At 49.7% G+C, this 24,270-nt stretch overlaps 1 protein-coding gene and 1 long non-coding RNA gene across 2 annotated transcripts in view; one reads left to right on the top strand and one right to left on the bottom strand.

The window, feature by feature from the left end:
- LOC140390276 (cytochrome P450 2K1-like) overlaps window positions 1–24,270 on the top strand; it is a 62,147-nt gene that overhangs the window by 11,572 nt on the left and 26,305 nt on the right. Inside the window, exons 4-5 of the mRNA XM_072475300.1 lie at window positions 20,312–20,472; window positions 22,368–22,541. Coding sequence (XP_072331401.1) covers window positions 20,312–20,472; window positions 22,368–22,541 — 335 coding nt within the window. The remainder of the gene's footprint in view (window positions 1–20,311; window positions 20,473–22,367; window positions 22,542–24,270) is intronic.
- Window positions 5,495–12,633, bottom strand: LOC140390279 (uncharacterized). The gene is made up of 2 exons (XR_011934603.1): window positions 12,474–12,633; window positions 5,495–6,900 (listed from the first exon to the last, which is right to left on the bottom strand). It is a non-coding gene; the product is annotated as an uncharacterized lncRNA (long non-coding RNA).

Below are 24,270 nucleotides of genomic sequence, written 5' to 3'. Positions count from 1 at the left end.
ATCTCCCCTCCTAACTCCTCTTCCCATTTGCACTTCAGCTCCTCAGTCTGCATGTCCTCTGACCCCATGAGCTCCTGATAGATGTCAGAGACCTTCCTTTCTCCCACCCCCACTCTGAAACTACCCTATCCTGAATCCCCCTTCGTGGTAGCAGTGGGAAGGTTGAGACCTGTCTACGTAGGAAGTCCCGCACCTGTAGGTACCTAAATTTGTTTCCCCTCGCCAATCCAATTTCTCTTCCAGCTCCCTCAAGCAAGGAAAGCTCCCTTCTGTAAACATATCCCCCATCCTCTCAATTCCTGCCGTCTGTCATCTCCGGGGCAAACCGATGGGTATTGCAGATTGGGGACCAGACCGATGCTCCCTCCACTCCCAAATGCTTCCCCCATTGCCCCAGACTCTCAGGGCTGCCACCACCACAGGGCTGGTAGAGAACTGTGCAAGCAGGAACGGCAGAGGCGCCGTTATCAACACCCCTAAGCTGGTGCCCTTACAAGAAGCCGCCTCCATACGCTCCCATGCCGACCCCCGCCCCCCCTCCCCACCACCCACTTCCTGATCATGGCTATATTCGCCACCCAATAACAGTTACTGAAGTTTAGCAGCGCCAGCCCGCCCTCTCCCTGGCTCCGCTCAAGCATCCCCTTCTTTACTCGCTGGGTCTTGCCCGCCCATACAAAGCCCGTGATAACTTTATTAACCCGTTGAAAAAAGGTCCGTGGGATAAAGATGGGGAGACACTGGAACACAAGCAGGAATCTCGGAAGGACCGTCGTCTTCACCGCCTGGACACTCCCAGCTAATGACAGCGGGAGCGTGTCCCACCACCGAAAATCGTCCTTCATTTGGTCCACCAGGCGGGCCAGATTAAGTTTGTGTAACCGTTCCCATTTCCGCGCCACTTGGATGCCTAGATACCTAAAACTTCCCCCTACCTCTGTAAACGGCAGTTCCCCCAGACGCCTCTCCTGTCCTTTTGCCTGGATCGCAAACATCTCGCTTTTCCCCATATTTAGTTTGTACCCCGAAAACCAGCCATATTCCCCCAGAATCCTCATGATTTCTTCCATCCCCTCCACTGGGTCCGATACATACAGGAGCAGGTCGCCTGCGTAAAGTGAGACTCCGAGTTCCACTCCTCTCCGGACCAACCCCTTCTCAGTGCAATTGCCAGCGGCTCTATAGCTAGCACGAACAACAGTGGGGAGAGGGGGCACCCCTGTCTTATCTCCCGATGTAGCCTAAAATAGTCTGATGTCGTCCTGTTCGTCCCTAAGCTCGCCACAGGAGCCTGATACAGCAACCTGACCCAGTCAATAAAGCCCTGTCCAAATCCGAAGCATCCCAGTACCTCCCACAGATATTCCCATTCTACTCGATCAAAAGACTTCTCTGCGTCCATTGCGACCACTACCTCCACCTCCCTACCTTCTGGGGGCATCATGATCGCATTTAGCACCCTTCTTACATTGGACACCAACTACCTTCCCTTAACGATTTTGGCCAGCAGTTTGGCGTCCACATTCAATAGAGATATCGGCCTGTAGGACTCACACAGCTCCGGATTCTTATGCCGCTTCAGAATCAGCGAGATCGTGGCCTGTGACATTGTCGGGAGAAGCACCCCTCTCTCCCTTGCCTCATTGAATGTCCTCATCAACAGCGGCCCCAATATCCCAGCGAACTTTTTATAGAACTCCGCTGGGTACCCGTCCGGCCCCAGGGCTTTACCCAACTGCATGGCCTTCAGACCCTCCACTATCTCTTCAATCCCGATCGGGGCCCCCAGCCCTTCTACCAGCTCCCCGTCGACCTTCGCGAAATTCAGCCACCCTAGGAAGTGCCGACTATAAAAATCCTTAAACACCTTATTCACGCCTGCTGAGTCTCCCACCAGGTTCCCGTCGCCATCCTTTAGTTTCCATATCTCCCTGGCTGCCTCCGTCTTTCTAAGCTGCTGTGCAAGCATTCTGCTGGCCTTAAGGTGCGCCTCCTGCAGCATTACCACATCCGCCTTCAGTCCTCTCAAGTGCGTGAATACGCGAGCCCTCTTGACTGGCCCATTGAGCCGTCTTACATTCCAGGTGATCAGTCTAGTTGGGGGGCTCAAAGCGCCCCTCCCCTTCACCAATCAGCCATCCCCTCTCTTGGGCCAGTCGCCAGCCCACTCCTCCACCAGCCTGCCCCCAGGCAGCTCCCGCCCCGACCCCCTCTCTGTCCCTCAGCAAAAGTCCCTCCCTCGTCAGCAGAACATTTTCCCCCCCTCCTCCCCTCCCGTAACAGCACAAAATAAATCAACCCCTTTGATAAGCCTCGTATCTGTTCATCCCCCACTACACTTCTGTAAGCTAGCCCGCCCAGCTAGCTTGGTGGCCCTCGCCCTTGGCGCCAATCTCCCACCTATTGTTCCATCCCCACCAACCCCCGCCCGCTCATACATACATATTTAAATGAAAAACAATCCCAACACAATTGTACGACAGAGATTTTAAAAAACCCGAGTTGAACTCAAACAAAAAAAAAGTTCAAGCAAAAGATCCAGCACCTGAATGAACACACCTCCTTCCCCAACAGTGCAAATGCAAACTTTACCTCACTCAGCTCTGCAGCTGGCCCCAGATCCATGCAGCAGGCATTACACATAACGCCCGAAAAAGCAAGAAACTGTTTTTTTTCAAACATAAACACTACAGCAAAATTAGAAGTTCAAAGTTCTCAGTCCGACACCAGTCCTTTCCTTTTCGCGAAGTCCAGCGCTTCCTCAGCCGACTCGAAATAGAAATGTTGCTCCTTGTATGTGACCCAGAGGCGGGCTGGGCACAACAGCCTGAACTTCACCTTTTTCTTGATAAGGGTTGACCTGATCTGGTTAAACCCCGCTCTTCTCCTGGCCACCTCCGCACTCAGGTCTTGATAGATCCGCAGGATACTGTTGTCCTATTTGCAGCTCCATGTCTGCTTGGCCCACAGTAAAACGCGTTCCTTATTCAGATATCTACGGAATCTCACCACCATTGCCCTCGGGGGGTCTCCCATTCGCGGCTTCCTCGCGAGCGCTCTGTGAGCCCTGTCCGCCTCCAAGGGTCGGGGGAATGCCCCATCCCCCAGCAGCTTCTCGAACATGGCCACTATATATGCTGCAGCATCGGCTCCTTTGGATCCCTCCGGGAGCCCAATGATCCCTAAGCTCTGCCGGCGGGACTTGTTCTCTAGGTCCTCCACCTTCTCCAGGAGCCTTTTCTGCTGGTCTCTTCGCATCCCCACCTCCAACTCCACCGCTGTTTGATGTTCCTCCTGATCAGCCAGCACCTTCTCTACTTTCTGGATCGCCCGATCTTGGGCATCCAATCTAAGTTCCAGCCGCGAAATTGTCTCTTTAATCGGGTCCAAGCAGTCCTGTTTCTGCTTGGCGAAGCCCTCCTGGATAACTTGCATCAGCTGCTCCATTGACCACTGGGTCGACAAGCCAGAGGTCCGGTCCTCCGCCATTCTACCTCCCAATTCAGCTTCAGCCCAAGCCTCCTCTGTCCTTCTGTTTCTGCCTTTGCGAGCACTCCTAGTCCCCCTCTCCATGCACTGATGTGGGAATTCAGTTCACAATTGCCTCTGTCATCAATTTTTCATGGGAAAATCGGGGGAAAAGGTCCAAAAGTCCGACCCGAGCGGGAGCCACCAAATGTGCAACTTACTCCTTCATAGCCGCCTCCGGAAGTCAGATAGGATGCTTTCTATGGTGCATCTGTAAAAGTTGGTAAGAGTTCATGTGGATATGCCGAATTTCCTTAGTTTGCTGAGGAAGTATAGGCGCTGTTGTGCTTTCTTGGTGGTAGCGTCGACGTGGGTGGACCAGGACAGATTTTTGGAGACGTGTACCCCTAGAAATTTGAAATTACTAACCATCTCCACCTCGGCCCCGTTGATGCAGACAGGGGCGTGTCCAGTACTTTGCTTCCTGAAGTCAGTGGTGGGCTCGAGCACTGCTGGCCAAAGACGGGCCACCTCCCCCGCCACAAAACACGGCATGGTGGCAGAGGGGGTGGGGGGAGAGGGTGGAATATCCCCCATGTCTGCTCTTAACCCTTTAAATGCCGATTGCAAAGAAACCAGCCTGGCAGGGGTTCTTGAGTCATAAACACAAAAGCGTCAGTTTTTTATTGTGCTACAAAAAGCCACCCAGGTAAAAATGTGAAGATATTGATAGACCTTTGCAACACACACACACACGGGCACGCAAAATTACAAATTTAGAGTGGGAGATTACTTTCAGCCAAATTACAACCCAATGACAAAAGGTAAGTATAGATAGTTCACTCCTTATGAGCTCTTTACTGGTATTGTGGCCGAAATAGACATTTTTCACGGTGGAGTTGAAGAACAATCCTTTTATAAATGTTAATTATTGTTTCCAAAAGTTGTTGATAGTGCACCCTGTCATGATATCCACATCAGCATATCATGGTGCAATCACACACACACTGATGGACAGGTAGTTGGGCCAACCAACACACACACATCACAGCCAATCACCAGTGAGAGCACACGCACTATAAAACAGGGAACACCACAGTTCCCGCTCATTCTACCAGGAGATAGCTCAGAGCTCACAGGGTGCCACTCAGACATACACCATGTGCTGAGTGCCTCACCAATATAGTAATAGGGCTGGGTCCACAGGTTAGCTGGTGAAGCACGAACCTCAGCCAGCAGTGTCGTCTTTTAAAATCTTTCCTACTTCAAGACTGTGAAGAAAACAACTTTACAACTCTGTTTCAAAATAAATAACTTTGTCTTTATTGACCAAAGTTTGCATGCAGATGGCTACAGGTTAGAGAGAGAGAGCTGTTAAGGTAAACCTGCTCATTCTTTCTCAAGCTCGCAAAGACATGGAGAAAACGTTCAATATCTATACACAAGCTGTATCATTTTACAAAAACAGACCTTGTTCAAAAATGTCAATACAGTCATAACTTCTGATCAAACATGTTGTCATGGAAAAGACCCTGACTCGGCTTATTTGCAGTAGTTTGTTTTTAGAGGAAATAAGACGTGGTCCTATTTTGTTTTTCACCTCTGCCCTCATGATGCCTTGACGCAGATGGACCTAGGTCATGAGGAAGTTGTGTTATTAGGACATTCCTAGATTGTGGCTTTGTTATCAGGTTTTAATAAGGTCAGGCACTATCTTCCCTCTTCTGGCCTTGTATGATACAATTATGTGGATTCTTAGCTTTGTCTAGTTTGTCAGGGTCTGATCTTGGCACTTAGCTGACATAGCTTTCTCACACTTGGTTACATAAGTTGGCTATTTTTCCCATCATGCTATTGCTGAGTTTGTACACTTTCACATTCCCTCCTGTTGTCCCATCAGGACAACCACTCAATTTGTTGAAATAGGGATATTCAGGAGACGGGTGCAAATACATTGACACAAGCATCCAAGCAATCCTATTGCTAATAGTAATAATATGAAGGCCTTAAAGATCCAATCGAACAATCCGTGTCCCAGCCAACCTAACCAACCTGGTGGGTTATAATCGTGAAATTCTTGGCCAATTTCTTGAAGTTGATTCGCATGTCTTCTTATATGGTCAGCTAGGTTGGTAATATTTTCAGAGGCATCTGGGATATAAGTACAGCATTCCTGACCTATAATGGCACACGTTCCTCCCTGCGAGGCTAACAGATAATCCAGAGCCATTCGATTTTGTAATGCCACAGTCCGGACAGCCACCAGCTCAGCCGAGACCTCGGCTAGTGCCCGTCCGGTTGCCCTGGATTCTGCTGCTGTTATGTTCGACAGTTGTTCCAATGCCGAGGCCATAAGGATCCGTTCGTTTGCTGCCTTGCCTGTTCCGTATTGTGGAAAGGCGATCATAAAGAACTCCTCGGTTTTACTAATGGTCCTCCTGATTCGTGAGGAGTGTTGTTTAAGGGAGCGTAGGTGGTGCATGCAGGGTACGACATATCCTAGATAACAGGACCCTGTCCAATTTCTGGGAAGCCAGGAGTATGCTTTAGTGCCACATATGAAATAGGTCCCGTTATAGGCCATAAAATTCTCAGCCATTGTCATCCAGGGTACCTGGGAATTTTGCGTCCATGAGCTATTTGATGTTTTATTCCACACCCTGGACCAATCAAGAACAAACATACCCTTGTTGGAGATGTTTGGTATCGGTCCCTGCCATTCAGTTATAAGATTACACCTACTCTGCCCCATTGATGGTCCTTCTCCTGATTTACTAAAACATAGGGATCCTTGCGCAGTGCTCGATGGGATGGTAAGGGCAGGGGGATTTGAAACATGGGGATATCCAGGTTGATACCAGGCTAAAAATCTAGTCATCCCATAGCCAGCCGATCTCCAAATTTTCATATCTCCACCGAACCCCTGTGTTCGGTTTTGACGCAGTATCCACTCAACTGTTTCTGCTAAGTGGAATGGGAGTGATTGGAGAGGTAGCCCCTCCTTGGAATGGATGGGGATACGGGTACAAACCCAACAGTTACTTACATTCAATCTGTCAGCATAAATATATGACATATATAGAAAGCTATTAGCACGCAGCTCTTTGTCAGTTTGTTCGCTTACTGTCGAATGGCCATTAAGACCAATTAGTCCAACTGTGATAATGAAGATCCTCATTCTGCGTCCTCGTTGGGGCTGAAACCAATCTTCTTACAATCCGATAGGTGTACCCAACTCGAACGTCCTTCGAGTTTAACGGCAGTCGGTGTAGTCAGCAATACTTGAAAAGGGCCGCTCCAGCGTTGCCCTAACTTCTCTCTGTCCCAATTCTTTATCAGCACGTAGTCTCCTGGTTTGACTACTGGATATCGAGGGATCTTTGTTCCGGCTGCTGCTGGGAGATGGGCCTGTTTTACCTGCGAGTGGAGAAACTTTAAAGAAAATGTTAATTGCTTCAAATAACTCAGCATTTTATCTCCCATAACGTGGAGGTCTACTCCCTCTAGGGGTTCTTCATGGGCATCCCAGGGAGTCCTCATTGGCCGACCGTAGACTATCTCTGCAGCTGACAGTCCGGACCGCGAATGTGGAGTAACCCTCATGTGAAACAGTGCCAAAGGCAATACCTTTAGCCAATTTAATCCAGTTTCTTCGGTCAATTTAGATAATTTTTCTTTTAAGGTCCCATTTGCTCTCTCTACAATTCCTGCTGCCTGTGGATGATACGCGCAGTGCAGTTGTTGTTTAATTTTGAGTGCTTCGCATAATTCAGAATTGATTCGAGCCACAAAATGTGTCCCATTGTCTGAGCTCATCGTTCTGGGAATCCCAAATCGGGGAATAATTTCTGTCAATAGTAATTTTACCACCGTATGTGCAGTACAGTTGGTGGTGGGGAAGGCTTCAATCCATTTACTAAATACATCAATGATTACTAAACAATATTTATAGCATTGTACTTTAGGTAATTCAATAAAATCAAGCTGTATGCAGGCAAAAGGACCATCTGGCCAAGGGGGTTGTTCCGGGAGGGCATTTAATGTCTTTACCCTTATTATTTTTCATGCAAATAAGACATCGATCCAGCCGCATTTGTGCTGCTGTATTCAGATCTGGGTGCCACCAAGTTTTCAAAAGTAGCTGTACCATTCCCTCCTTGCCAAGATGTGTACAAGAATGCAGATAATCAATAAGTATCGGCAATAACGAATCTGGAACACAAACTTGACCTACTGGGGTAAGCCAGAGGTTTTGTGTCAACGAGTGCGAACACCCCATTGACTTCCATAGTGTGCGCTCAGAATCAGAGGCGTCCCTCTGTAACCTTTGAATTTCAGCTAACTCTGGCATGCCCTTTTTTGCTAGAATAGGTAGCTGATTTAAAGCCTATGTACCCCCTGCGGGAACAATCATAGGGGCTGATGCAGACGCTGCCTTAGCGGCTGAATCAGCACGGGCGTTTCCTAATTGCACAGGAGTGTCCCCGGAAGTGTGCGCAGCACATTTAATGATAGCCAATTGACGAGGAAGTTGAATAGCAACGAGGAGATTTTTAACCCAAAGAGCATTTAGAATGGGAGAGCCTGCAGAGGTAAGGAATCCACGTTGCTGCCAGAGGCGGCCAAAATCGTGGGTGACACCAAAAGCGTACCTAGAGTCTGTGTACACATTCGCACTTTGGTCTTTGGCCAGAACACAAGCTCTAGTAAGGGCGAATAGCTCAGCTTTCTGCGCCGAGACTGGAATCTGGAAAGCAGCTGCTTCCAGAATGTCAGTGTCTGTAACAATGGCATACCCCGATTGCGGGACACCCATTTGGGAAATAGAAGAACTACCATCAACATAAAAAGTGAGATCAGGATTATCAAGAGGGTGGTCAGTTAAATCGGGACGAGGTGCGGTAAGGAAGTGATTCCTAAGCAAACAATCATGTGGTGGATCAACAAGTACATCAGGGGGATGTTCGAGGAATGCTGCGGGATTTAAAGTGGAACAGTAATGGAAAGACAGATATGGGTTCTATAATAGTGAGACCTCATATCGGCTCAAGCGGGCCTGTGTCAGATGCTGGGTCTGCTGAGATGTAAGGAGAGCCACAACAGAGTGTGAGGTATACACATGCACGGGCTGATGAAGGGTTAGATTAGAGGCTGCCTGAGCTAACACATGTACAGCAGTGAGAATTTGAGTGCAGGGGGGCAAACCACAAGCTACTGGATCCAATTTAGTAGAATAATAGGCAACCGGACGGCGTTGGTCACCATGTTCCTGTGTCAAGACACCCGTGGCACATAGGTCAAGGACATTAACATACAACTGGAAGGGCCTGTCATAAAGAGGTCGTTCTAGAGCCGGGGCGGAAGCCAGCGCGTTCTTGAGAGTAACAAAAGATTGCTGTGCTAAATCGGGTAGTTCAAACTTAAGGGGTGAATTCTGGGAGGAATAAGGCGTAAGCTCCTTGGTATGAGCAGTAACATTCGGAATCCATTGTCTGCAAAAGTTCACTAAACCTAAAAAGGCTCTCATCTGCTTTGGCGAGGTAGGAAGTGCGGTTTGCAAAATGGGAGTAATACGATCCTGCGTAAGGGAACGTTCAGTAGCGCTTATCAGAACGCCCAGAAATTTAACCTGCCTCTGTCCTTTGTGTACTTTGTTAGGTGGTATTACATATCCCCAGGAATGGAGACGGGTGAGCAGATAAATGGAGTCGCGTTCGTTAGAAGCAAAGTCAGGGCTAGCAAGGAGTAAGTCATCGACATACTGTATAATAGTAGATCCCCCCGGGGGTGTCAAAGTAGCTAATTGGGAGTGCAGTGCCTGTGAGAAGAGTATCGGTGAATGAATGAAACCTTGCGGTAGCCTCGTCCAAGTGTACTGGTGCCCTTTGAATGTGAAGGCAAACAAATACTGGGATTCAGCGGCAAGGGGTATCGCAAAAAAGGCGTGTTGTAAGTCCACAAGGGTAAAGACAGCTGCCTCAGGCGGGATATTACTGAGGATTGTAGCCGGGTTAGGGACCAGGGGATGCAAGGGTTCAACGATTTGATTGATACGGCGGAGGTCCTGGACCAAACGCCATTCAGACGGCCGCCCAACCTTAGGAACTGGAAGAATAGGAGTGTTACAGGGCGATTGGCACGGAACCAAAATTCCCTGTTGAAGGAAGGACTGTATCATGCTGGAGATTCCTTCCTCAGCGTCAGGGGGAATAGGGTACTGAGAAATGGAGGGCAGGGGCACACCGGACTTAACCTTAATGAGAACTGGAGGCACATTAGTAAGACCAACTTTGTGTTTGGATGCAGCCCATAAGTCTGCAGGAATCTCTGGGGATGGGGAACGGTTGGTCCGATGATGGTTCAATGTACCATCAACACAAAAGGGCTGTGAAAAATACTGTAACGTGCCTTCAGGGAAGGTCTGTCGTCCAGTATAAAAAGCATCACATTTTCCTTGGAGGGTAGCAACCAGAAAGACTGTTTCCAGAATACGAGGGGCACTTCAACAAGAAATGCAGAGCCCTCTTTTCCCTCAGCATGAGCGATGAAAGTAACCGCCACCGTGGACCCGAGGGAGTCCTGGTAGATGGTCTCCAAATCGGGCGAGCACCCCGTGTGGTCATAGCAAAGGGTCACGTGTGGATGAGGAACGTGCAAGGGAGGCGAAAAATTGGAGGGATCAAAATCAACGGACCACAATTGGGGAGTGAAAAAAAGGGGTAAATTTCGAGGCTGGACTTGTGGAGCCGTGGAGATCGTGACGCCGTCGTCAAGGCAAACAATCTCAACTTGTAAGGGACATAACAGATCACGGCCAGCAAGATTAACACCGAGGATACGCGTGACAGTGAAGGGAATACAACATTGACGGTCATTAAATTGAACCAGAAGGGGTTTCGTGAGTTGGTATGTAGCCCTCTCACCCATAAAACCAGAAAGTTCCACATATTCGTCTGAGAGAGGAAAACAATACTGTTTAACTAACGTCAAATTCAACGTAGAAGCAGTTGCCCCTGTAGCAATGAGGAAGGGGACGGGAATACCCTCAATGTGAATTGTAGCTGTGGGTTCCTCAGAGTGGTCGCCAGAAAGAACCGGGAAATTGGAGCGGGCCAGTCAATAGGGGTGGGAGTCAGTGAAGGGAGCATACCGCCGTGGAGGGGGTGCCCTGTCTCTGCGTGATGCAAGGCAATCCCTAGCGTAGTGACCTGTCCGTCTGCAATTAAAGCAAGTGACACTGTCTCGGGTTGGAGGACAAGGCCGGGGAGGGCCTTGGTGACGTTCATAAGGTGGGGGGTTCCTGCGAGGGGGTCGCTGGACAAACTCTGACTTTATTTTGGGTATAGGAGGGTCCCTTCCGAAAGCTTCTCTGTCACGGCCATTGCTCCAGTAATAAGAGATAGCACGTCGCATGTGGGATTTGGAGCTATCAGACCAATCCATATTATTAGTTTTAATACTGGTTGCTATGCGGTCAGGCACGACCTGCATAAGCAGCGCATTGAACTGGGGAGATTTCAAGCCCGCATTAAAAGTCTCATCACCGGAATAAAGAGTGTAAATTCCACAAAAACGGTCAGAAAATTCAGGACCCTCCTCCTTAGGAGTTGGCGTACAATCAAGAATTTTGGAGATATCTACAGGTTTACGGAGAGCACGCTTAAGTGCTGGGAACATTAAAGCGAGTTGAGCCTCATCTGATGGATTGTTGGTTTTTTAAATGCATCCCATGTGGTTCCATGATCCCCTAATTCTCGTTTCCATTTCTCACCTAAATCTGGGGGAAGGGATGAAAAAATAAGGGAATACTGATCCCTAGGGGTAGCACCATACACAGTCGCAGTTCTCCTCAGATATTCAGTAAAGCCCTCTGGGTCCGTTTTATGTGACGGATAGTGAGCCATGATCAAACAGAGCTCCTGAGGTTTAAAAGCCTGCCATGTCTCAATAAATTGGTCGTCGTCATCAGTCGCTCGAGGGTTAACAAGACGTCGGATTGGAAAATTTGCAGGGGGAGGCGGTGGTGGAAAAGGCTCCTCTACCAGTGCTGTACTGATAGTTAATTCTTGGAAAGCCTGATTAACAGAGGTAACGGGCTGATCGAGGAAGGTGGTTGGTGCTTTTGAGCGAGTGCGTGTTGCAATGGGAGTAATAGGAGCAGGGAGATTATCGGCAGCAAGGTTGTTACAAGGGGGAGGGTGAGAACGGGGCTGCCGCACCGTGGAGCTGGGAAGAGGCGGATATGGGGCATCGTGGGATTTAATTCCTCCTCCTCCTCTGTATCAATCAAATAGGGAAACAACGGCATGCCAGAGGTAGTGGGAGGATCCTCCTGATTTTTAATCTGATGGACTATTCCGACCTGCTTAACACCCGGTGCAGTATTATCCCCCCTTGATTCTTAGGATCTTTCCTGTCCCATAGTTCACATTCGAATTTCAACGTTTCCCAGTCTTTGGTTTCTCCATCTTTATAATCAGCACTCCCTCTCCTACGTGCATTGTCCCTCCAACTCATGAACAAGGACAGTTTGTGTCGTCTGCCTGATTCTTTTTGCCATTTGGTAATTAATTTCTTCCATTTGGCTCCGGCATTCCGAGACCAAATGGCTGTCTCTGCCGCGGTGCAGTTTTCTAAATTCCAGGTACCACCTAGTGGCCAAATTTCAGATCCGAATTTCTTATTTAAAGCTGAAGACAAGAGACGTAAATTGCGTTCCTTATCAGGGAACGCTTTGCACGTAAAAAGCAAGGGAGAATTGTCCTCCGTTTTGTCCAGGCTCTGGCCCATGACTTTTAAGGAGTGGAAAAAAAATTAAAAGAGAGAGAAGAGAAAAAAAAATGGGGAAAAACTGCCTTGTAAATTTAAAAGTCAAAAATCCAAATCTGGTCCCTGACCTAGCCAAGCCTGTGTATCCCTGTCCTGAAAAAAAAACAAGAGCAGGTGGTCCCTGACCTTAGGCTTTGAACGACAACCGGGTCCCAGACCCTAAGAACATTACTCACAGTCAAATTTAGATTCGAACACCGTCACCTGTCAGCGTTATCCGTCAGGGACGAGGGGTCACAGCACCGATCCGAGAGAGAGAGAGAGACCAAGGTTAAAGCTTACCTTGTTGCGCCGTCCGTCTCCGCTCTCCGGGTTCGTGCTCGATCACTTGTTCGGTCCCCCACGGAAGCCAGTCAGGGTATTGGTGAGGGCTCGCAGCGCCACTGTCGTCTTTTAAAATCTTTCCTACTTCAAGACTGTGAAGAAAACAACTTTACAACTCTGTTTCAAAATAAATAACTTTGTCTTTATTGACCAAAGTCTGCATGCAGATGGCTACAGGTTAGAGAGAGAGAGAGCTGTTAAGGTAAACCTGCTCATTCTTTCTCAAGCTCTCAAAGACATGGAGAAAACATTCAATATTTATACACAAGCTGTATCATTTTACAAAAACAGACCTTGTTCAAAAATGTCAAGACAGTCATAACTTCTGATCAAACATGTTGTCATGGAAAAGACCCTGACTCGGCTTATTTGCAGTAGTTTGTTTTTAGAGGAAATAAGACGTGGTCCTATTTTGTTTTTCACCTCTGCCCTCATGATGCCTTGACGCAGATGGACCTAGGTCATGAGGAAGTTGTGTTATTAGGACATTCCTAGATCGTGGCTTTGTTATCAGGTTTTAATAAGGTCAGGCACTATCTTCCCTCTTCTGGCCTTGTATGATACAATTATGTGGATTCTTAGCTTTGTCTAGTTTGTCAGGGTCTGATCTTGGCACTTAGCTGACATAGCTTTCTCACACTTGGTTACATAAGTTGGCTATTTTTCCCATCATGCTATTGCTGAGTTTGTACACTTTCACAGAGTAGTTGTTATTGTTTAAGACAATAAAACAGAGTTGTACCATCTACAGCCGTGTTGGATCATTTGTGCATCGGAACACCCAACACGCCATGATACCAGTAGTGGAAGCTAACCAGCGACTGTGAGACCTACCTGCACCCTTTCAGAAATCTGCTTCAGGGAAAACATCAGCCCGCCGCAGCCGCTCCGAATCGCTGGAAATCTTGGCATCAACTGGAAGCTGTTTAAACAGCGCTTCCAGCTCTTCCTAGAAGCCACAGACAGGGAGAATGCATTGGACACCAGGAAGATCGCCCTCCTCCTCTCCACGGCGGGGCAACACGCCATCCACGCCTACAACTCCCTGGCGTTCGCGGAAGGCAAGCCCAAGACAAAATACAAGACGGTGCTTCTAAAATTCGAGGAACACTTCAGCGTGGAAGTCAATGAGAGCTTCGAGAGGTACCTCTTCCAGCAGCGCCTGCAAGGTAAGGATGAGCCTTTTCAATCTTACTTGACACACCTCCGTATCCTTGTGCAATCCTGCGGCTATGAGGCCACCTCCGACTCCATGATACGGGATCAGATAGTTTTTGGGGTTATCTCGGACACCCTGCGCCAGCGCTCCTCAAAATTAAGAGCCTCACCCTAGCGACTGCCATCGAGACCTGCGTCCTCCATGAGAACGCGACCAGCCGGTACTCCCAAATCCAGGCAGCCGAAATGGCACGGCAAGGGTCCTACGAGGCGGAGCGGGTCCAGTCGATTGAGTTCCTCCCGGCCCGCAGCCCGGACGAGGGCGGCCATTTCGCGCGATTTCCGAGGCCTCCTGCGCTTGTATGCGCCAAAAGAGGGGACGTTGATGCAGACGGACGTGATGTGCAGGCGCGCCCTACGCAGGACCGCACCGCGCATGTGCGGTGGCGCAACAAACGCCATGACATCACGATGTGCGGCAACTGTGGCTCCACCCACATAAAGCGGCAATGTCCGGCCAAAGCGCGACAATGACTGTGGCAGGATGGGCTGTTGCTCTTTTTAGCCTTAGTCTATTTGCTCTGATTACGTCACCTTTGCTCACGAGTTGCCAGGTATCTTTCTGATACCGCCACGTGGTTCAAGTTCAGGTTATGATTAATAATACAGCACACCGCTTAGTAAGGATTAAGACAACGGTCATTTATTATATACAACAAGCAATATTAATACACTAATACTACTATCTATATAATAAACCTATCACTACTGGCCAATACTTAACTTAGGAAGAGCCCACCAGGTCAGGGAAATGAATGGCTTGTCCAATCAGATCTGGCCCGCGGGATTCAAAAGGCTGCTACAGGTCAGTGGCTAGGTGTCTCTACCGGATAGCGATCGCTGGATTCAAACTTACTGTTGCCGGTTGCTGTTCTTGCGAAGGTCTCGAGCAGGCGAAGAGGAGAGAGAGAGAGATCTGAACTTGGCCCCTCACTTTTATAGGGCCCAGGGGCTTCCCGCCTCCCGGGGCGGCCCTTGACCCTGAGTCCCAAGTGATTGGATTTGTCCCCAATCCCTGGGGTCGATGTGTCCAATGGTGAGGCGATTCCTCGATCGGGGGGTGGTCGTTCACCTGTCTTTGTTTCGGCCACTGCAGGCGCCGACAGGTCTGGCCCGGTATTCAATTGCTAATATGTTGCAATTGTTCCCGGGGATAGCCGATTAAACTGCAGCTGTCTGGATAGATGGGCTGCTAACAGTCCTGAATGTAACTGCAAATACCTGGGTTGATGGGCTGTTGATAGCCCTGAGTATCGATCTGGGCTTACTCCCCCAGAGCCGAATATGCAATACTGTCTGCAGCTGCCTGCTTGTGTCTTGTTAGCTGCTTTTCCCAGCAGCCTTTCGGGTTAGCCATTTCAAACTGGGTTTTGGCCAGATTAATCGGGACGCAGCCATTTTACGTGGCTACAGGGCCACTACGCTGCCTGCTGTCAAGCAGCTCAACCTGCCAACTCTCAACAATTCTGCCAGCCTCGCAGGGACGTGCGGGCTATTCAGCCCCCATACACTGAGTCATATCCTGACAACATGCAGATCAGTGATACAGAAGATAGGGAACCCTTCCGCGTTGCGGTAATCCACAAGAACCGGATGTCCCCAAGTCCGAACCACCAGCCGCTGCCAGTGCACAGCATTGATCCGGGCGATGAGTGGTGTGCCACCCTAACGGTCAACCGATCACAGATCACATTTTGCTTGGACACTGGTGCCTCCGCCAATCTCCTCGCATGGCCAGCCTTCCAGACCTTGAAGATTAAACCACCGATTCTGCCATCCCACTGTCAGCTGGTTGACTATAATGGAAACGTCATCCCGGCCACGGGGTCCTGCCAGCTCGAGGTTACACACAACTCACAAACAGCCACACTGTCTTTTGAAATAGTTGGATCCTCGAAGGACTCTCTGTTAGGCGCACAGGCGTGCAAGATCCCCCACCTCGTTCAGCGGGTGCACACTCTGTCTCCAGAAGGCACATCCGATTTCCTGCATGCAGACTTTAGGGCGCAGCTCCACTCACTCCTCGTGCACAACCAGGAGGTTTTCCAGGGCATGGGCACTCTGTCCTACACGTACAGAATACGGCTCAAACCGGACGCCACCCCGGTCATTCACGCACCTCGTAGAGCCCCAGCACCACTCAATGACCGCCTCAAGCAGCAGCTGCAGGACCTGCAGGACCAAGGAGTGCTTTCCCGGGTCACGGAGCCTACGCTATGAGTCAGCTCCATGGTGTGCGTAAAGAAGCCCTCCGGCGAGCTCCGGATCTGTATCGACCCAAAAGATTTGAATAATAACATTATGAGGGAACACTACCCCATACCCAAACAAGAAGAAATCACGAGCAAAATGGCTCCGGCAAAAATATTCACCAAGCTTGATGCCTCAAAGGGTTTTTGGCAGATTCAACTGGATCAGTCTAGCAGGAAGCTGTGCACTTTCAACACTCCATTTGGCAGATACTGCTACAATAGGATGCCGTTCGGCATCACCTCAGCCTCCGAGGTGTTCCATCGCATCATGGAACAGATGATGGAGGGGCATCGAAGGGGTACGCGTCTTTGTAGATGACGTTATCATCTGGTCCACCACACCACAGGAGCACATCAGTCGTCGCCAGCGTGTCTTTGCACGGACCCGAGATCAGGGCCTGCGCCTCAACCGAGCCAAGTGCTCTTTTGGCCAGACTGAGCTAAAGCTTTTGGGGGACCACATCTCCCTGTCAGGGGTGTGGCCGGATGCCGACAAAGTGGCAGCCATCGCAGCCATGCAGCAGCCGTCAGACAAGAAGGCAGTGTTACGCTTTCTTCGGATGGTCAACTTCCTGGGGAAGTTTATTCCTAACCTTGCCTCGCACATGACGGCTCTTCGCCACCTGGTCAAGAAGACAACGGAATTCCAGTGGCTGCCCGCACACCAGAGTGAATGGGAGGAGCTCAAGGTCAAACTCACCACCGCCCCGGTACTGGCGGTTTTCGATACCACTCGGGACACAAAGATCTCAACTGACGCCAGCCAGTCCGGCATTGGGGCGGTACTCCTGCAACGGGACAACGCTGCAGCATGGGCCCCGGTCGCCTATGCCTCGCGGGCCATGACCCCCACAGGACAGCGCTATGCGCAGATTGAAAAGGAGTTCCCAGGCTTGTTGACCGGCATCGACAAGTTCCACGACTATGTATATGGTCTTCCGCAGTTCACTGTGGAGACCGGCCATCGCCCCTGGTCGGCATCATTCAGAAGGACCGCAACGATATGACCCCTCGCCTCCAGCGCATTCTGCTCAAGCTCCGGAGGTACGACTTCCAACTTGTCTACATGCCGGGGAAGGACCTCATCATTGCAGATGCTCTGTCCAGGGCGGTTAACACACCGCCTGAATCGGAGGCGTTCGTTTGTCAGGTCGACGCACAAGTAGCCTTCACATCGGCCAATCTGCCGGCCACTGACGCACGTCTGGCCCACATTCGCCGTGAGACTGCGGCTGACCCCCTTCTACAGTGTGTAATGCGCCACATGACGGAAGGGTGGCTCAAGGGGCAGTGCCCACAATTTTACAATGTCCGGGACGACTTGGCCGTCGTTGATGGTGTCCTCTTGAAGTTGGGCCGGATTGTGATCCCACACAGCATGCAATGGCTTGTCCTCGAACAACTGCACGAAGGCCATCTCGGAGTTGAAAAGTGCAGGCGGAGGGCCCGAGAGGCTGTGTACTGGCCGGGCATCAGCGACGACATCGCCAACATGGTGCTCAATTGCCCCACCTGCCAAAGATTTCAGCTGGCGCAACCTCCTGAGACACTTCAGCCCCATGAGTTGGTCACGTCCCCCTGGGCGAAGGTGGGAGGGGACCTCTTTCATGCTCACGGCAGTGACTACATCATTCTGATTGACTACTTCTCAAATTATCCGGAGGTCATACGCCCGCACGACATGACATCATCAGCTGTCATCCGGGCATGCAAAGAAACCTTTGCTCGCCATGGAATTCCGCTCACCGTCATGTCTGACAACGGGCCTTGCTTTGCCAGCTAAGAATGGTCTTCCTTTGCCACTTCATATAACTTCACGTACGTGACGTCCAGCCCTTTGCATCCCCAGTCGAATGGCAAGGCGGAAAAGGGCGTCCATATTGTGAAGCGGCTCCTCTGCAAGGCTGCTGATGCCGGATCTGACGTCTGTCTAGCCCTGCTGGCCTATCGCTCGGCCCCACTGTCCACGGGCCTCTCACGAGCCCAGCTGTTGATGGGTCGCACCCTCAGGACCACTGTGCCGTCCATTCATGTTCCTGAACCCGGCCATGCTCCAGTACTACAAAGGATGCGACAGCAGCGTGCTCAGCAGAAAGTGACACATGACGCTCGGGCAACTGATCTTCCTGCCCTGGCACCTGGAGACAACGTCCGCATACACCTACCGGAGGGTGGCTGGTAGGCAACCGCCGAGGTTCTCCGTCACGTTGCTCCCCGCTCGTTCCTGGTTCGCATGCCTGATGACTCCATTCGCCGCCGTAATCGGCGGGCCCTTCGGCTGGTTCCGCGCTCGCTACGTGATCATGCACCGGTGCCACGCCCTCCTGTTGTCCCTGATGTCGACTTTGTGGAGCTTCCTGCCACTCTGCCTATTCCTCTCTCGCCCGTGGCCAGGCCCATTCCTCAGCCGGTGGATCCTGAACCACCCTTGAGGCGTTCAACCCAAATTCGTCGCCCACCTAATAGACTGGACTTATAAGCCTGTTTGCACATTGGACTCACTGAATTGTTTTGCAATACTGTTAACGTGTTTCTTTCTTGTCGTTCCGGAAGTTCTCTCTCGTCGTTTGCTGATTGCATTTGTTTTGTTAGTGGTACAACCTCGTTGTTCTGTTGCACCTGACACCTTTCTCTGTATATAGTTCAGCCTCATGTACATGTTGTAAATATTGCACACACATACTCAGATGCACTCAGTACACGCTTCTATTTATTAGCATGTAGGCACATATCCTTGTGAAAAGGGGGGATGTCATGATATCCACATCAGCATATCATGGTGCAATCACACACACACACTGATGGACAGGTAGTTGGACCAACCAACACACACACACAACAACGCAGCCAGTCACCAGTGAGAGCACACGCACTATAAAACAGGGAACACCACAGTTCCCGCTCATTCTACCAGAAGGTAGCTCAGAGCACAGAGCTCACAGCGCGCCACTCAGACACAGACCATGTGCTGAGTGCCTCACCAAGATAGTAAAAGGGCTGGGTCCACAGGTTAGCTGGTGAAGCACGAACCTCAGCCAGAAGTTAGTAGTTGTTATTGTTTAAGACAATAAAACAGAGTTGTACCATCTACAGCCACGTTGGGTCATTTGTGCATCGGAACACCCAACACGACACACCCGAGCTCTTTTAGAATGTAACAAGCAGTGTGGATAAAGTCAAGCATGTAGATGTAATGTATTTAGATTTACAAAAGCGGGTCGGCGCAGTGGCACAGTGGTTAGCTCGACTACCTCACAGCACCAAGGACCCAGTTTCGATCCCAGTCCCAGGGCACTGCCCGTGTGGAGTTTGCGTATTCACCCAGTGTCTGCGAGGGTCTCACCCCCACAACCTAAAGATGTGCAGGTCGGTCGATTGGCCACGCTAAATTGGGAAAAAAAAGAATTGGGTACTCTAAGTACATAAAAAATAAATTTTAAAATAAGATTTACATAAACCATTTGGTAAGGTGCCACATCAAAGGGCACGACACAAGCTTTTGGGGCTTGCGGTGGAAGGCAGGGGGTGATGTTTGGTGGGGGAGAGGGCAAATGGACTACTTTGGCTACCATTACTGCTCTGTCCCTTATCCACCTGTGTTTTCAAGTTCCATATTCAGGCTTTTAAACCCGAAAGATAATATCAGCAAATCACTGCTCTCTGAATTATTTTGTTCTCACGTTTGGTTCAAGCCTGTATTAGTAACCTTCCTATTTGCCTGTCTTGGAATTTGGAAGAATGAGGGGGGGGTCTTATAGAAACATATAAAATTATGAAGGGAATAGATAGGATAGAAACGGGGAGGTTGTTTCCAATGGTGGGTGAAACTAGAATGAGTGGGCAGTGCCTCAAAATAAGGGGGAGCAGATTTAGTTCTGAGTTGAGGAGGAACTTCTCCATCCAAAGGGTTGTGAATCTGGAATTTCCTGCCCAGTGAAGCAGTTGAGGCTACCTCGTTAAATGTTTTTAAGGCAAAGGTAGATAGATTTCTGAACAGTAAAGGAATAAAAGGTTACGGAGGGTGGGCGGGGGAGGTGGAGCTGAGTCCACAAAAAGATCAGCCATGATCTTATTGAATGGTGGAGCAGGCTGGAAGGGCCAGAAGGCCGACTCCTGCTCCTAGTTCTTATGTTCTTATGTCTTGTGATTTTTTTAAAGTTAAACATGCTTGAAGCATTGTTGCTCTTGTGAGCCTTAATTTTATATTGAATTTATTACAGGTCAACCATTTGAAACAGCACAGATTGTGAGTTCTGCAGTCAGCAATATCATCTGTTCCATCATATTTGGACAGCGCTTTGATTATGAGGATGAGTTATTCATCAGTTTAACAACCATGATGGATGAGATTACCAGACTAGGTGGAACGGCTCCAATACATGTAATTATCTTTGTATGTTACTCTGATAAGGTTGCATGTTTGTGTGGATGACAATTTCCTCACCTGACTGTAATAGGCCGAGGGAAGGATTTTCTAGCTCCCAGCCCCGTGGCCTACATTCCGACAGCAGAGGTGGTCCACCATTGGCCAGTGGCGGGATCTTCCTGCCCTGCCGATGTCTGCAAGATTTTGCATGTCCCGCACCGATTCTCTGGTAGGGAACGTGTCCCCGGAATGGGGGACTGTGGTCGCCATCGGCAGAATTGGAAGATCCCGTCGCCGGTAAGGGACAGAAAATGTTGGTGTGCGGCCAGGATTCTCCGATCCTGTCCGTTGCCGCCCCGCCACAAATGTGACTCTCAGCGGGACCAGAGAATCCCGGCTGCCAGTGATGTCGGAGAATCCCGGTCCAAATGTTAAAAACTGATGGACACTTGTGTGGATTAAATCTGAGTATAAACACTGTGGGCAGGATTCTCCGATTCCCCCAGCCGCATGTTTCTCGGCGGCGCCCCATTCGCAGGTGACGGGATTCTCTCTTCCTGTCGTTTGTCAATGGGATTTCCCAATGAAACCCATCTCCCCTCCCACCGCCGGGAAACCCACGGGCAAAGGTGAGCTGCCAGCGGGAAAAGTGAATCTCAACATCAAAAAATTGCTGTATGTCTCTGAGACCAAGGTCACTTTCACCAGACTTCACTCTGATATTTGTCCCCTGGGTTTCAGTCTAAGCCAGGGAGAGAAAGAATACCAGTGATTTGCTACATAATAAAAGTTTGTAGCTGTGATTCCTCCCTCGTGGAAAAATTCAAAAAGAAATTCAATTCAGATGCTGTTGCTCTTCTTGACTAAGTTCATGGGTGGAACGTACTAGGATTCTGAAACATGCCCCATTCTCCTTTCAATAATTTTGCTCGATTTTAACACACCCTGCCTGGTATCAATTCCATTTTGATCCCTTTTGTCGATCCAAAAGAAAATGTTGTCCTCACACAACCTTCCCTCACACCCCCACTACCCCACTGGAACATCTGTCACTGGTTTTAAGATTTGCTTCTGTTGAGCACTGACCTTTCACCTCCCATTAACACAGTTTGCTATCTAACCTTTTATGCCACTGTCAGTACCTCCTCTAGTCCTTCACACTGCCATTAACACTTCCTCTGACCTGTGCCCGGCACATGTTTGTTGCAATTTCTCCTGAGCGACCACCTATCACTGACCTTCTAATCTGCTCCACCCACTCTACCTCCTCTTGTACAGTATAAAATCCATCTGGTTTCTCCCTCTCTGTAGCTCTAAAGGCGTCATACGGACTCGAAACAATAACTCCCTCTCTCACCACAGATGCTGCCAGGCCTGCTGAGTTTTTCCAGCATCTTTTGTTTTTATTTCCGATTTCTGCAGTATTTTGCTTTTTCTATCGAAATGTGGTGGGTCCCATTTTACCTCCTGTCAGATTGTTGCAGGGGCTGGTTTAGCACTCTGGGCTAAATCGCTGGCTTTTAAAGCAGACCAAGGCAGGCCAGCAGCATGGTTCGATTCCCGTACCAGCCTCCCCGAACAGGCACCGGAATATGGTGACTAGGGGCTTTTCACAGCAACTTCATTTGAAGCCTACTTGTGACAATAAGTGATTTTCATTTCATTCATTTCATTGCTGGTGTCAGTGTAAAACAGGTGCTATCAGTTAGGCCAGTCGTTCTACATTTTGCCAAAGGTTACAAATGCCTTCGATGGAAAGGAAATTTGGTTGTGAGGGGCCTGACGGCCGGCCGATCCGCTAGCTCCCAACTAACCTCACTGAAAGTCACCTGCTCCGTGCATTGAACATGAGCAGAACCCACTAATTAACTGAAGACTTGAACTTGCTGTCTTTCTTTCCTCCAATGCAGCTGTACAATGCTTACCCATTTCTGGGATTCCTGATTCCGGGTCACAGGAAAATCATGGAAAATCGAGACAAGATATATGGCATCTTTAATGATTTCTTCAAAGCGGCCAAAGAACCCTTGAGTGAGGACAGCATCCAGTCTTTCAGCGAGGCATTAATCATGAAATACCAACAGGTAGAGTGACTCGCATTTCCAGCAGCGGCGGCAAAATCGTTTTTTTCGATTGTACAGGAACCAGCCCAAAGATGTGCAGTTTGGGTGGATTGGCCATGCTAAATTGCACCTTAGTGCCCAAAGATGTGCAGTTTGGGTGGATTGGCCATCCTATATTGCACCTCAGTGCCCAAAGATGAGGGGTTATGGGGTTACGGGGAGAGTGCAAGGGAGGCCCAGGTTCGAGGTGCTCTTTCAGAGGGCTAGTGCAGACATGATGGGCCAAATGGCCTCCTTCTGTACTGTAGGAAATCTATGGTTCTTCTTCTATGCAGATTTTTAACCTGTGTTAAGTATCTTTTTTTAATTCTTCCATGGGATTATAGGTGTCGCTGGCAAAGCCAGTGTTTGTTGCCAATTCCCAATTGCCCTTGAACTGACTGACTTGCTCAACCATTTCATTTTGGGAGGGCAGTTAAGCGTCAGCTACATTGCCACATGACTATTATGCCACCATTTCCCGTTAAATCATATCAGGCAACCCTAATATTCGGAATTTTCTGGCCATTCCCACCTGAGACCCGAAATTCCCAAAAGTTGGCCCATTCAAATTTTCTGTCCCAACTGTGACGATTCCCACGGCTGGCGGGGTCGAAACCTTTACCCTCTTTCCTACCTCAATGTGCTAATTGCTGAATATTCTGAAAAATGTAAAGTGAAGTTGCAGATTAACATTGATGATGCGCGAGTTTTGATCTTGCAAATTAAACCCTGAAAAGACGTCGGGTGCGATGCCCCCAACAGGGAACAAAGTCCCCGAGCAGCGCGTTTAGCCGCGTGTTTCCTGGCACTCGCAGTGCCAAGAAGCACATGGGTATTCAACACGACTCATAGCGAATAAGGGGCCTGAACGGGGAGCGCGTGGCCGAGGCCGCACCCAGCTCCGTTTTGTATAGTGGGGAGTTCAGCTCGAGTCCAACCTGAGGCACCCCCACCCCCAACACCCACGCCGAGCAACCCTGGACCAATTGCACATGCACACAAAATGCCAGCATGGCACTTTGGCAGTGCCAACCTGGCACCTGAGCAGTGCCCCTCCCAGCTGGCAGTGCCACCTGGGCATCTTGGCAGTGACAGGCTTGCACCCAGCCAGCCTGGCATTGCCAGGGTACTCTGGAGGCACCAGCAGTGTCAGGGCACCACCCTGCCAAATGGCAAGTAACTGGGGGCCTCTGATCCCCTGGGAGACCCCCACAAATGCAGTTGCACCTGGTCCCATTTGTAGGACACTCGCCCGAGGTCTCTAAGGGCAAGGGGTTGAATCCCAAAGCCTTAGGTACCTTAGAAATCTGCACATTAGAGTGAGACTTACTGCCTTGCCCGAACATGCAGTTTTTCTAAAAGGTGATCCCATTGTGGGCGGGATTCACATCGCAACGTCTCGCAAGATCGCGCTGAATCTCGTGAGGCGTTGCGATTCAGGTAGATGCCGGGAGCGCGGTCTCCCGCCTTTAAACAGCCATGCTCTGCGAGCGAGCTGAGTTTCCGTATGTACCAGGACTCAACTGTGGAGCTGACGGGAAGGCGGGCAGCCTTTGGTCGGGTGAAAGTGGCACTCTACAGTTATGGTGTGAGGTTCGGCCTGTCTACCAGGTGAAGCTGAGGGCGACCTATAACTCGAGGGACTTCTACTTTGGGATGGTGGAGGTAGTGGAGGTGTTCGTGAAGGAAGGATGGGTTAAAATGAGAG

The sequence above is a fragment of the Scyliorhinus torazame genome, chromosome 14, assembly GCF_047496885.1.
Source record: "Scyliorhinus torazame isolate Kashiwa2021f chromosome 14, sScyTor2.1, whole genome shotgun sequence".
Lineage (NCBI taxonomy): Eukaryota > Metazoa > Chordata > Chondrichthyes > Carcharhiniformes > Scyliorhinidae > Scyliorhinus > Scyliorhinus torazame.
Note: the sequence above shows the minus strand (reverse complement) of the source record. Positions and strands in the feature narration are given on the sequence as shown.